A 14,480-nucleotide genomic window follows, 5' to 3' on the forward strand; every position below is an offset into this window, starting at 1 on the left:
TTTTTGCCAGATGACCCAGTGTGTTTTTGCCCAAGGCAGCTGGGCCCGGAGCTCCGTTGTGCCAAAACAGTGGTCTAAGTGAAATGAATGAGGAGGCTCCCTATCTCTCTCTCCCTGACTCAACACAGCTTATATTACAACAGATCCCAGCTCGGGGGAAAAAGACAGAACTTTGCAAATTGATGGACAACAGTGAAAGAGTGTCCACCTAGATTTAGAGATTCCTCATTAAAATCTGTCACGCGGCATTAGCGCTTGTACCAAATCACGCCGTAGACAGACATGCACGCGTTGCAAACACACGCGGTTGCGCACATACAATCAATTTAATTGGTGATGTTTGACAGGGCAGTTAATTCCTCACAAAGGATGCCTTGATTTATTTTGCTTGGCAGTCACAGTGCAGTGATATACTGTTTCCTCTGTGGCCCTTCTGCTGCAGGAGGCCGGGCGAAAAAACATGTGCCACTCCTGTCACAGCTACCACACACATCAATACCCCTTCTTTTGTTTTATGACTATTTTGGAGTAGTCTTCCACCCTCTCTACAAGAATCTGCTCTATAATATACATTCTCAAGCTAAAGAGATTTTTTAAAAGTGTAATTATCTGATAACGACTAAGATTCTCCTTCGTACGAGGTGCACTTTTTTTTTCCTCCTCTCTTAAGCTGAGGAAGTGATTTCAAATGAGAAGTGTCTGATATGTTGGGACTGAAGCCTTGTGGGCATGACTAACGTTACAGAGTCCAATTAAGCTGACGTGCCCACTGAATCAAATCACCATGATATGATCTTGTCTGCCTCTGCATACATTTGCCTCCAACTCTGATCACCTGCGAAAGAAATAAGCGAAGGCAAGTGCATTGCACGTGCACAAATCCTTGCTGGGAATATATCTTTGTACCGGCTGAACTTTCTCATTCGACGCTTGTCAATTTAGGATTCGATGAATTACAGGAAAATGATGTGAAGTCACGGTGGAAACAGGAAGCTATTGGAGCGCAGGAAATTGGCTGAATTAATAGGTTAGTCTGTAAAATTGGTAGTCCTCTAAATGTGCTGAGATAGTGGGTTATATATAGGCCGGCTCATGCAACTGCCTCCAAACTACTGTGATTCTCTGTAACCACTGTACCACACCCGCTGAGAGTGAATTTATGACTTAGTTAAGGTCTCTGAAGGCTGCAACAGCTTGCCGGTGAAATGATTGTTAGTCTAGAGGAAGTCATAAATCAAAACAGGTCTCGGTTTGTCATTATCTATTAATACTCTGCCGCTCTCGCTCTAGAGCTCAGGAAACTGCCAGAACTGGCACGTTCTTGCCTTCTCCCAAGACTGAAAGATTTCCTCTGAAAGATGGAGGTAAAAGACAGCTCTTCAAAGTTTCCCCGGCTTGTGATTGATTTACTCATCCCTCCATGGTCTGCAGCGTGCGCTGACAGCTCTGGAGGTGCAACAGTGCTGGATCCCTTAATTGAGCTGAATGCTCAGGGCTTAAATGCTGCAGGCACAAAACCCACACAATTAGGAAGGACTAATGACGCAGGGTATCGCCCATTATTTCTCCAAATAACCTATGGGGGATTCCATATTTGGTATCACTAAGTCTTAATTAGTGATTAGGAAGAGGAAATGGAGTATTTAGCAGAAAACGAGCGTCTTCACACAAGCCTGTCTTTCCACAGTTTCTACATCTTTTGTTAAAACCAAAAAAAACTGAATGTATGTAGGTCATTATTTGAAGACTGCGATGTGAATTATTAAAAAGTCTCTCTGTCTTTTCAGAGCCAAGATGATATGCATGTCATCCACAACAATCAACTTGGTAAGTCTTTTCTTTTCTCTAATTAGTATTAAAATTAGGAAGGCCTGGATAAAAGGGCAAAAGGGAAACGCAAGAATAAGGAAAAAACTCATTTGTTTTTAGGTTTAAAACGGAACTACATTACATCGTACAGTAATGTAGTAACTACAAGGTCCAGACTTTGGTCTTTATAAAATGAGAAACAATCCATGATGTCACCATAGGTTTCCTGTGCAGCTGTTTGGAAGTAGTGCCTGACCTCATTCACATCCCAACTTATTAAAAAAACAGGAAGCGATTGGAGTTGGAGTTGGCGGGGTACAGTTGCCAACCTGTGACACGACCCCCATTGTTAGAGAATAATTTCACTTGCCTGTAGATAGTTTGTGTAGTTAATAGTCAATCCATCTGTGTCATAGTGACTTTCTGTTTGATTACTGCTGGGGTCAGTTATCTGCCCTATTTTCTCTCTGAGGAATATGCCAAGGCCATGGTCCCTCTTTGGCGCCTTCAATCTCACTCTCTGGCTGTCTACAGACACAGCTGTAGAGTTAGATGATAACGCCCTCCGTCACTGGATGACAATTTGTATTTCCTAGCTGGTGTGAATCCTTATCTTCATGTTTATGTACTGTAGCCAATTGGATGTTAACACATCTCCCCTTTGTTGCCTCGGCCCACCTTTCTAGTATAAGAATCTGAGCTTTACTGTTTGACCCTTAGAATTGAGGTGGACTCATGCACTTATGTTGTGATGACGAATCTTCTGTTCTCCTCGATCGAGCCTAAATAAACTCCTTCAGCATAAGACATACAGGACTCTGGTACTTCTTCTTCTTCATCGGCATCACCACAAATTCCTCCCTAACAACCATGTTTGACTCATGTTTCTTCTCCAGCAACAAAATTATATTAATAATAACCACAAAAAGCTTCAATGCAATTACCCAGTGTCAACTTTAGTTTTAACGTAAATTATACAAACACTGGCCAGTCTTGTCTCATCGCCCGGCAACAGTAATAGTTAGCGCGCATGCTAACTAAATACTTTTTTATTTTCAGGCATTGTCAGAAACTATTACACATCGTGAAAGTAATCCACATGTGGGTGCGTATTCATACTTGTATTCATTTGAATCCATTATGTTATTCTTGCCTTTGATAGTAGCCCACATGTGTTCAAAGCTGTTGTTCATCGTGCGTGTCATATTTTTGAACTCTGTTATTGTGTTTGATATTTCAGATCAGTCCACATCAGTGGAACTAATTTGTAATCTTGGATGACATTCAAAGGGATGAGTACTTTCAGTTTTAAGAGAACAGTGTGCTCAAAGAATTGAAATGCATAATCTCCTGATAAAATCATGAATAGTAAATCCTGAATTGAAACAATACCGGACAGTGTGAAATTTAAAGGGCAAATATGAGCAAGTGACAATGGTAAAATGGGCTTTTCTCTGATTGCTGCCATGAAAATTTCATTTTCAGACCTCATAAATATAGTCCAATCTCTTCATCGATTTGACATCAACCAGGAATTTCACAAGTAGAGCAAATAAAAGGATCTCATGCATGGCATTCATGCTTCAGGGGGCTCATACAATCACCATCTGAGAGTGATTTTCAGGGAGCCAGCAGAGGAGTTTGGAGCCTGTTTTCTGGACCTTTGCCTGTTCATTCAGCTGGGTCACCACAGACGCAATAGCACACAAAAGCAACTTCGTAATGCTCTCATTTGGCACCTCAGCACAGAGAGGAAATACAAACAGACAGCTATCTGAAAAATGGAGCTACACTATCTGGCACTGCCGTAGTAATTCCCTTTGTCACACCAGAAAAGCCACGCTCCCCTGCAGAGAGTGTTGTTTGTGGGCAGGAATTTAAAAGATGAATAAAGGAAAGTCTGACTTCCTATTGTTTTAACAAGAGCAAACACCAAAAGGTGTAACTGACTCACTTATATTTAAAAAGCATGACGACCTTTAAAAGGGAATAGATTTCTCAAACTATCTAAATACAGAAATGTCTCATTTAAATCTCAGTAAAAATTATTATTTGTATACATTATGTACACACTGCAGATATATCCACATAGTTACATGTTTCCAGAGCAAACAAGAAGCGACATGAATCCTCTGGGCGTATTGTGCTGCATAACACAGGTAGCTGAAACCTTGAAGGACACCACCTGTATACCAGTATACATGCACAACACTCGCTTCAAGTCTCTGTTGAATGTAGCTTAACCTCCTGCAACACGATCAACAAATGGAATCAGAAATACCAAGATCTGATTCAGACTTTTGTTGCAGCTCCACACTACCATCGTACACAGTGAATATGCTGCAAGCTGACAAGAGCCCACTTCTTCAAATTTATCTTACAGATATTGAAGCATTACACTAACACTACATGGCATCTCTCATCTTCTTCTTTTTCTTCTCTTAAGTTGGTTTATATTAAAAGATTGGGGGAAAAAAGCAATTACACTCTTCAGCACCACGAAAACAATAAACATCATCATAATCTAAATCTTCTAGAGCCTGTAGCTGTCTGGACCAATCAGTTCGGTGGTGGATTCGTTCATTTCCAGACTCGATAAAACGGATAAAATGATGTTTTGCATGCACAGCATCACAGCGGAGAAGTCTCAGTAATGAATAGTAATGCATGTAAAAAATAACTGAAGCAGCTTTATTATAAGATATTAAAGTGTTAAGACCAGACACAGTGCGTGTGTCTGTGTCGGTCTGTGGTGAAAATGTGCAGTAAATGGAGGTAAAACAAGGATAACGCTCAAGTTTAACTCAGACATTTCCGTCTCTCGCCTGCCGAGTTCAGCTTTTTAATGAAGTGACCCACTAATGTTCTTAAGTCTTATGTAATGTCTGATTGAGCCAATCTAAAAGTCCACTTGGCTGTTCACGCAGACTATAGTAAAGCGTTACCCAAGATACTTTTAGATGGAGTCTGTATTATATATACCTTTTAAATTGAATGTACAGACTTTTAATCAGAGTAGGCAGGCAGGAGGAGAAAAGCAGACTATGACATGTTAATGAATTTAGACTCAACTTTGAGGCGATGATCCGTGGAAGCATCAGATATGTCACATGGTTGATTAACGTATCCAGACATAGTCATCCAAACGTTTACCGCAAAGAAACACCTTTTCTAACTTTGATTCTTTCTCTAAATTTATTCATTCATACATTCATCTTCTCGCGGGGGGGGGGGGGGGGGGGCTGCAGCCTATCTTAGCTGTCACTGGGCAAGAGGCGGGGTACACCTTGGACAGGTCTCCAGTCTATCGCAAGGCTAACACAGAGAGACAGACAACCATTCACACTCACATGCACACCTACGGCCAATTTAGAATCACCAATTAACCTAATGAGCACGTCTTTGGATAGTGGGAGGAAGCTGGAGTACCCAGAGAGAACCCACGCAGACACAGGGAGAACATGCAAACTCCATGCGGATCGAGAGCTTGGAGCGCTGTGTGAACCCAGATGGAGCCGTGGCATATTTGACGATATTTTTTTCTTTTCAAACTGCAAGAAGAGCTAGCTCCATCCAGACACTAGCAGTATTTTATGTTCATTTTGTCTCAGTTTGAAACATTTCAGGTAGGAAGTATAATAGAAGGTTTAGCAAAATTCCCAGAAGGCACCAACCCAGCTTTATATGAGAAGGGGCCTTAAGAAAAACGACACCTTGACTGTAACCGAAATCTCGTTGTTCTGGCTTTTGTGCGATAGCAATTCAATTCAATTAGAAGTCATACAATTCCACTTTTGAAAATGTGTCTCTTTTGTCAGATGGTCCCTCTTCCACTATTAGGTAGACAGTGGAGTGTGAAAAAATAAGGGAGTAAGAGAATGGATGTAAACATTGCGTATGTGTGGGTGGAAACGAACCTTCAAACCAAACCTCATGAATTACATTATTGGTCTAGTGATGCTGTGATGGTACATTTCTTTACTGTCTCTGCCGGTTATTTCTGTCACGACCCGTATGTGTGCTTCGTAGTGCTGAATATAAATACAGTCATAAATTCTGGCTCTTTGTCTTTATTGGAATAGCACCAACCTGGTGTTTACAGTTGAAAAATAAACGACCTACAGGTTTCTTTGTTTATCTTTGGGAGACAGAAAAATGTACCAGGAAGCAGCAGGTACAAAGTACTGTACGTTGCCAAAAAGGTGGATTTTTTCCGAACAGTGTTAGTTAGCTGAGGACATAGAGGCAACTCTGTACTGGAGCAATGAATTGGTATTGATTGAAAGCAAAGACAGTATGCCAAAACTGAAATCGGGTTATTACTGTAGCAATAATTAACCCTAGAAAAGCAGGGATGCTGCACCTTCTGCAGCTATATTTTATTTATATAGTGCAATGTGCATAAGGAATTCTGAACTGATGGCTTTATTTTCTGGTGGTGGCGGCACGTACTGTATGGGCAAATGGGATCTGAATACATGCATCCTCCCAAATATACAGCTCTCGGAAATGAGAAACAAAATATATATATGTGTGTGTGTGTTGTTAAGGGATGCCTCATCCGTTTTTGTACTGTAGTGCGTAATGAATGGGCCTCATAAGCAAAAATCTGGAAGTTGTTAAGCATTAATTGCCTGAGCTTCCTGAATTATTGATTCTAAGTGAGGTTTAAGGGTTGAGTTCGACACTCATTACTCTTCTGCAGGGTTGTCCATAGAGTCACGAACTCTGGAGAACCTCTAATGAGAGCGATTATCACAGGTTGGAGCAGGATTTTTCTCAAAAGTTTAAGCTTTGTGCTTATTTTGTGCTTCTGTTTTACTACTTGTAGGGAATTGTAATAAGCTTATTTTTATAGCACAATGACTCTTATGGCTACGACTCTTCTTCTTCTCTTTCTTTTGTTGCGGTTATAATGCACCGGCGAGCCTCTCTCTGCTGGTCTGCTTCTATGTCTTCCCCCTCTCTGCCTTTTTCCTCTGTGTTTTATTGAGAGATATTTATGATACTGACCTTTTCAGCAGTAGGCTGAAAGTTAAATACACCATGCTCTCTATTGATATTGTGCGAGGCAATTAAAAAGCTGTATTAATAAGGGAGGAAGGCTGATGGAAAATCATTTTCACTTGCTGCATGACACATAGGCCACTGCCACACTAGACGATTCCCTGTGGGGAAGGTAAATTACTTTTATTCCAAAATCAAACTCTCAGGAGCCTAAAAAGTTGGCTATATTGAATCTGGGCTTCCAGATTGGATATCAACGCGTGTCTGCGGATTGGCTGTTAAATCCTGGTGCTGGCTGATGTGACGGTCATGGTTAGTTTGGTAAGAAAACTGCAACACAATTTGCTTCGGTGCACCCTGTCTTTTGGAGGCCTCACTTTGGACATGAGCAGGGGAGGGATGAAGGTTTTTTTTTTTTTTTTCTTTTAGGGAGAAGGATGACTCTGGGCCATCTTGTCTCGGGCAGTCCAATGATGTGATTCATTGGAGTGTGGCAGGTTTTACACCAGCACAATGAGCTGCGAGATGGGGAGTTAGGTCTGCGGACTATGGAAATGAGCTATTGACATCCTCTGTCGTCTCTGACTATGTGCTGGCAATGAAGTGCTCTGGATCTGTCATGACGGTTTCATTGTTCCCACAACAGCTTAATGGCCCCATCCGCCGAATCTCATCCCTCTAGATTTTTGCAGACATTTGTCATTGAAATTACACCACTGATCTGCTTTCCGTACTTGTGCATCTTTGAGAAATATTGAACCAGATTTAAAATCCGTCCCAGACTTTGCACTCGTTCATTTGTGCATGTTGTTGGCGGCTTGTTGCCTTGCCGTGGATGCGTACTTATTCGTCGGTCGGGATAGAGATGCTCCGGGCTGAAATGAAACGTTCCCGTGACAGTTCCGGTGACTACACACACCTGCTCTGTGACTCTGATGGAGATGACAGAGCTGCAGGAGTGCCTAGAGGTCAGCGTGCTCTCAGCTCGCTCTGCCACTTGGCAACATCTGCAGTCCCGCTCTAAGGATGTGTCACTATTGATTTGTGTCAGCGAGGGCACAACGCTACGCGGAAAGAGCACACGGTTTACATTTGTAAATATTTACTGCTCCTTCCTTTACGCGTGCGCTCACCTAGAAGTACAAACACATTTTAGTCTGACTCTTTAATCAGCCTGATTCTCCGAGCTCTCATATGCAGAGACGAATGAAGCAGCGAGTTTACGCTCAAAGCCTTCACGCAGAGTTTGCTATAGACCACATGGCGATGGCCTTTAAAGAGTGGCTTCATGCTTTGAGAAAAGCATCAGATCAGAGAGGGAGAAGGAGGCAGAATTCTCCTGTGTCTCATTTCATCCAATATATTTCAAGGCTGATACAGTCTCTTTTTTTCTTATAGAGTGGCCTCTGCGGAATACTCAACGAGGAGAGATAAACGAACACTAGACTCGTGCTTTCTAGTTCCATCGACCTGGCAAAAATAAAATCATCCGTACTGATGGGACCGCGGCTCTGGCTTCGCCTCCTCACGAACCTTCAAGTCTCTTTCATTCGAAGCGTATTATTTCCAACAAATAAGGATCCTTTCATAATTTCACTTAGCGAAGAAAGCTCTCACATCTTTACCCTACTATTTGATTGATGAGTTGATTGCATACTTTCCCCTCTGGAGATATGGCTGTTAATGCAGTGACTGCTACTGGCTCTAAGGATAATCAACTCTGTGGCAGTTGTAAAAACAGCAAACATTCGGCTAACAACTAAGGTTACCAACAAGAGAAAGGTGCTGTGAGCCATGGTAGCATGACTAGGCTGCTGTAGCTATTATTCTTTTATTTTTTTGAGTCTTTACTCTTCTGTGCTTGCACTGATTTCCTTATGCATTCCAATCCAAAACACACAAATTGCAGCCCTCTTTTATCACCCTATTAAACTAAGTCTTCCTAAAATCTTATCCCATATGACCTGATTTAGGTTTCGTATGAATCCACTCTTCATGACTGACCCAAGCCTTCCTTGATGATTGTGTGTTAATGATCGTCTATATTGACTAAATTCTTTCTTTCTCCCATAATCTCCCATTTCTCCCATTTTTATGTCTGCCTTTGCTTAGTGCCTTCACATTAAGGTGTACAACTTCAGTGAGTAGCTTAGCATGCAATGCATGTTCAGCCAGAGGATGCATTTCCTCTAGAGGACTAGAGGACAAGGAGTATGCAAGGGGCTTCTATTCGTGGCTACAGCAAGCCCTTCACTTGCTAAAATGGCCTCCAAGCTAAGACTTTGATCACTCTGTGTCAGGAAATGGGAATGCTCTAACCTGTGTCATTTTTTTTGCTTACAGCTTAATCCATTCTACCATTTTGTAATTGGCTTTAGACACTGATGGCATTTGAATGTTTTTTTTTCTTGCCATAAAAAACAAGCCTAAGTTTGGCATGACATTTACATTACATCCTGAGGCGGACATTTATTTCTGTTCCAAAATTTTGTTAAGTAATGTCAACCAGAGGAAGTTCTGGGAATATTCAAAGTACGATTTATCTACTGCTGTCTTCACAACAACAAACAACTTACAGTGATCTATAGTGCAAAGTAGCAACCACTCAAAACATCCAACCAATCATCCACCTATACACTGACCAGGCATAACATTATTATGCATTATTATATTACAGTTGTGAGACATCAGAGAATGGACATGGACCTTCTGAGGGTGTCCTGTGGTGTCTGGCAACACAATGTCGTTAAGTAGGGTTTTTTGGGCCCTATGGGTTGAGGTGAAGAGGCTGTGTGGATCAGGCTCGTTCCAGTGCATCCCACAGATACTTAAACAGTTTGGGATCTAGGGAATTTGTAGGCCAGGTCAACACCTTGTGCTGTTTTTCATGTTTTTTTGAGTTGCTCCTAAACCGTCAAGCTGCATCCTGCTGGGGATGGCTGCTGCCATCAAGGAGTGTCATTCCTATGAGGTGGGGGTGCCTGGTCTGGTCTAGGTGGGTGCTACATATCTAAGTAACATCCACGTGAATGCCAGGTCCAAAAGTTTCACAGCAGAACATTGTATTGTCACAAGATGCTCAATGTTATTCACTTCTCCTGTCAGTGGTCATAATGTTATGCCTGATCGGTGTACGGGCATAGGATACCATGCTAGCCTGTATTGGTCTTGAGATAAATCCATATCCATCTGTGCCTGAAGCCATCTTTGCTTAAGCTCACCTGGACACTGAAAAGTGCTTTGTGGCATCTTTGGCACCAGAGGCATTGTTTAAAATCTTTATCCTATAATGAAGTACAGGTGGAGGTATTGATTGGGCCGTTGCTCTGCCATAAGAATTGAGGGAGCGCAACAAGGTGATTTTTACCTGAAAGGAGAAGGACACCGGAATGATAGAGGTGAAGGAAGAAGGGCGCTATAACAGGATTTTTCCTTTTCCCCTTGTCCCCTTGTTGTTTGATGATTAATCGAAACCCATTAGTGTGGAGTCGAGCCCAGTGAATTCGGTTTTAATTAGTTTCTTTTTTTTACCCTTCATTCTCCTTTGCTTTGACATGGGGCACACATTATCTACACAATGACGGATTGGCAAACTGCTTATCTGATCCTGCTTTTAGTCTCTTGTAGCTGCTGTTATTGCTTTACTGGGCAGTATCAAGAGGCCGGCGCCCCACCTGGGACTTTAAAACGCCCTGCTTTACGTGAAACCTAATGCACACGCACGTAGTCGCTCATTTAGCACACTCAGCAGAAGGACATTTAGAGGTGGTGTTGGGGTATTCAGTCTCTAAGCTCAGCTCTCAGGGGTTAGATCTGTTGGGAGATGGACATGCCGAGATTTAGCAAGTAATCCCCCCCCCCACATCCCTTCACCAGGGCTTCGGGATCAATGGGATCTTTGTTATGAGCTGGGCCGAGGAGCGTCCCACCCACCAACACTTAATTAAAAAGATTTGACACAGATACTGTACTCTGTGCTCCGTACGTAATGTCTGCCCCTGACCCCGATGCTAATATCTGAACCCAGGGTGGGACTAGGTCGGAGCGGTGTAATTGAGGCGGAGGCAATCCATCTAATCCTGCCATTGTCAGCACTCGCCCTTCCTCTCTTGCCTTGCAGTGCTCTTGCGCATCAATTCCTAAGGGAAGACTCTAGACCTGTCAGTGGTGACTGCTTCTTATTTATGTTTTGATACAATAAAATGCACCTAGTCAGCAAATTTGACGGAGCGTCGTGGGAAATTTCCTTCTGGTAATCATAATTTGTGACACATTTATGGCTATATTCTATGCAAATGCTTTAATTAAAACGTATAAAGCAAGTGAGAATGGCTTGGCACAGATCATGTTGCTTGTTTGAGCTCCTATTAATGAAAACGTATACACAAACACAACCTGCACAGCCCATTACTGGAAGGTTTCTGAGCTGCCTGTCATGACTGGCAAACTCCGACATCTCTTCTCTTTTTCCGTCTTATTTCACACCTGATGTTGGTTCCCACCTATCGCCTGAAAAGCCCTTTTGTTGTCGGCGTCGTTCGAGGCAGGTGCTGCGGGCTTTATTTTGATTTATTTTGAAGGACGGCGTACAGGATTTAGCAGTTGTCAGATGTAATTGTACAGAGCCAAAGACAAAATGACAGATCTATTTTTTTTTTATTCCCTTCTTTCCCCCCCAGTCTTTTGGTCTAGTTTGGATTGTACTGGCCGTGAGGACTTCAGGGTTTACGCGGACTTGTGAAGCCAATGTCATTCTTCACTGGGCTGTGTCACTATTGCTGCCCTGTAAATGGATTTCACATGAAGAGGAACTGCAGCTGCCTGGATCAGTCGTAACAATGGAGTCTAAACATGTTGTTAGTGTCGAAGCAGCTGGTATAAGCAGCTTTTTGACAGACATTATCGAGCTAACCGCTCCCTGTTAACCTTGGCTTTAACATTACAGCCACAATGCTGAGTTTTACTGACATTGCAGATGTGTCGCTCAGCCAGAAGTGGACAGCTGGGCTGTGTCAACCTTTTGGGTGTTACAGCACCTCAGAGGAAGACGCCTCTGACTGCTAATCTTTTATTAAGTAAAACAGTCTGGGCTGTGACATTTGCATACTCCCTCCCCAAGCCAATTAAGCTCTTGATGTGCTGGTTATTATCACCAGTCCAATAATGGAGATTAGCAAAAGTCACCTCAGTTATTCAGAATGTGGCTCTTATCTTGTCTTGCTCTCAGAAGGTCATCGATTGCCATGATCCCTTTTCACAGTATGTGCGCGGCCTCACATGTCTGTCCTTTGTGTTCCTGCAGACCTTCGGGAGATAGTGTTCGTCATCCAGAGTCAAAGCAACTCCTTCCATGTCAGGCAGGCGGAAAGGCGGAGAGCAGATTTACTCAAGCAGGCACACAGTCTGACGGAGGTAAGATTCAAGCTATTTTTCACTCATCCACACGTGTTATTTTCACCTACAAAAAGCACATACAGTATACATTCTAGGATAAATACATATACGACATATACACCAGTCAGGCATAACATTATGACCACTGATGCGTGAAATGAATAACATCGACCATGTTGTGACAATTCAGTGTTCTGCTGGGAAACTTTTGGACCTGGCATTTATTAGTGTGGATGTTACTTAGACATGTAGCACCCACCTAGACCAGACCAGGCACCCCCACCGCATAGCAATGACACTCCTTGATGGCAGCAACCATCCCCAGCAGGATGCAGCCTGACACAGACACACACACATAAACGCTTTAGGAACAACATGAAAAAACATGAAGAACAGCACAAGGTGTTGACCTGGCCTCCAAATTCACAAGATCCCCAACTGATCAAGTATCTGTGGGATGATCCACAGAGGCCCCTCCCCTCAAAGGCCCCCCAATAATAACATTGTGTTGCCAGACACCACAGGACACCCTCAGAAGGCCGATGTCCATTTTCTGATGAGTCAAATCTTTTCTGGAGGCACAAGGGAGACCTACACATTATTAGGAAGGTGGTCATAATGTTATGCCTGATAGGTGTACAGTCTTCACAATCAGCAAAAGTCCCATCTAAACATGAGTCCTCGTTTAGATGTTTAGCCAGTTTATGTTGCCACATGGTGGTACACATAATTTCACTGCACAGAACCAAATACACTTGGAGTTTTCGACACCACACATTACACACTACTCATACATTTTAATACGGAACGATAGTATGAAGAATTATTTATGGTACCCTCCAGATTAAACCCTTAGAATGCATTTAAGTCCAAAAGTAAAAAGTGTACTTTGAAATATGCAACAGTCTCAGCTCCTTGTGACAGCAAATCATGCACTCAGCTCATAATTTTATGTATTTAGGAAATCCAGACATTTGTGCAGCTTTGATGTTTAGATATGTATCGCTCTACTCAACAAACCAAGTTTCCATCCCGGGCCACTTTTAGGTAAATTTTTAATGAGACGTGCTGATCATCCAAAGACATACAAACAAAGAAAATATGTTTTCTCAGGGGATGTAAATTCCCATTTTGTGGGAATTTGTAAAGTCAGTAAGCACGTCAAATGAAGGCAAACAGGTCAAAATACCCTTTGTGTCTTTTCATTAAATCTCTTAAGAGCTGATGGAACGCATGAGTTATATTTTGTTTGGTCAAACAGTGGATGCAGCATCACTAGCTGCAGCATTGCGTTGAATTGGCTGAAACAACTGCTCGTGTTCACTCTACAGAGAGACATATTTGTTTTCGTATTTCTGTCCTCTTGGATTTGTCACTGACTCAGAAACATTATGAGCTGCTGTTGTCTCTGTATCCTCCACTGCTGGATGCTAAATATCTTTTATCTGCAGGACTGTACCAAACCTTCAGTGACTCATTATTTCTCTGCTTAGTGGAGTTATTATCGTTTGAACATAACACATTTCTGTCTCCTGTGTGTCTCGCGGCACCCATGAAATGCTGCTCTCCACCTCAGTGTAAATTCTAAAATAAGAGATAAGGATAAATATGTACTGAAGTTTGTTCTGTTGTTAGACGCAAACTTTTACAGCTTTATGTTTCCCGTAATAAATAGTGGCATTAATTTGTGCAAGCAGATAAGGTTCGTCATGAAAAGATTGATACAGTAGTTAGTTATGCAAATCAAATTTTATGAGATTAGACGGACTCGACGCATCATGTCGTGTTTGCACGTATTATTTCACAGATGTTTGGCAGTTTAGCATCTGTTGCGTGAAATCACACAAACTGATTTCAGTTTTTAAAGAGACAACAGGCAAAGGATTGATAGAGACAAAGATTTGTGATCAGTCAATGCGTCAAAATACTCAAGCCTACCAGCAAAGCACTCACAGAGCAAACTACATCATCGTGGCTGTGGTGTCCTCAAAATGGGCATTTTTTTTTTTTTAGCAGAAAATATTAAAAATTAAATTTTTAATCTTGGTCTAGCTCTGCATGCAGGATAATTTTACCCAGAGTTAAATTGGAAAAAGTACTAGAATTTATACAGCTGGAAATGCCAGATGGAAAACTGCAGATGTTAAAAGGAAGGATGAGAAATGAAATATATATATATATATATATATATATATATATATATATATATATATATATATATATATATGTGAATAGTTACTTTCCCACTTCCAATTTTCTTATACATTATT

At 41.9% G+C, this 14,480-nt stretch overlaps 1 protein-coding gene across 1 annotated transcript in view; it reads left to right on the top strand.

The window, feature by feature from the left end:
- Positions 1 to 14,480, top strand: part of b3glcta (beta 3-glucosyltransferase a) — a 65,405-nt gene that overhangs the window by 20,525 nt on the left and 30,400 nt on the right. Inside the window, exons 3-4 of the mRNA XM_084559190.1 lie at positions 1,788 to 1,827; positions 12,119 to 12,228. Coding sequence (XP_084415316.1) covers positions 1,788 to 1,827; positions 12,119 to 12,228 — 150 coding nt within the window. The remainder of the gene's footprint in view (positions 1 to 1,787; positions 1,828 to 12,118; positions 12,229 to 14,480) is intronic.

The sequence above is a fragment of the Chelon labrosus genome (assembly GCF_963514085.1).
Source record: "Chelon labrosus genome assembly, chromosome: 13".
In the NCBI taxonomy this organism is placed as follows: Eukaryota; Metazoa; Chordata; class Actinopteri; order Mugiliformes; family Mugilidae; genus Chelon; species Chelon labrosus.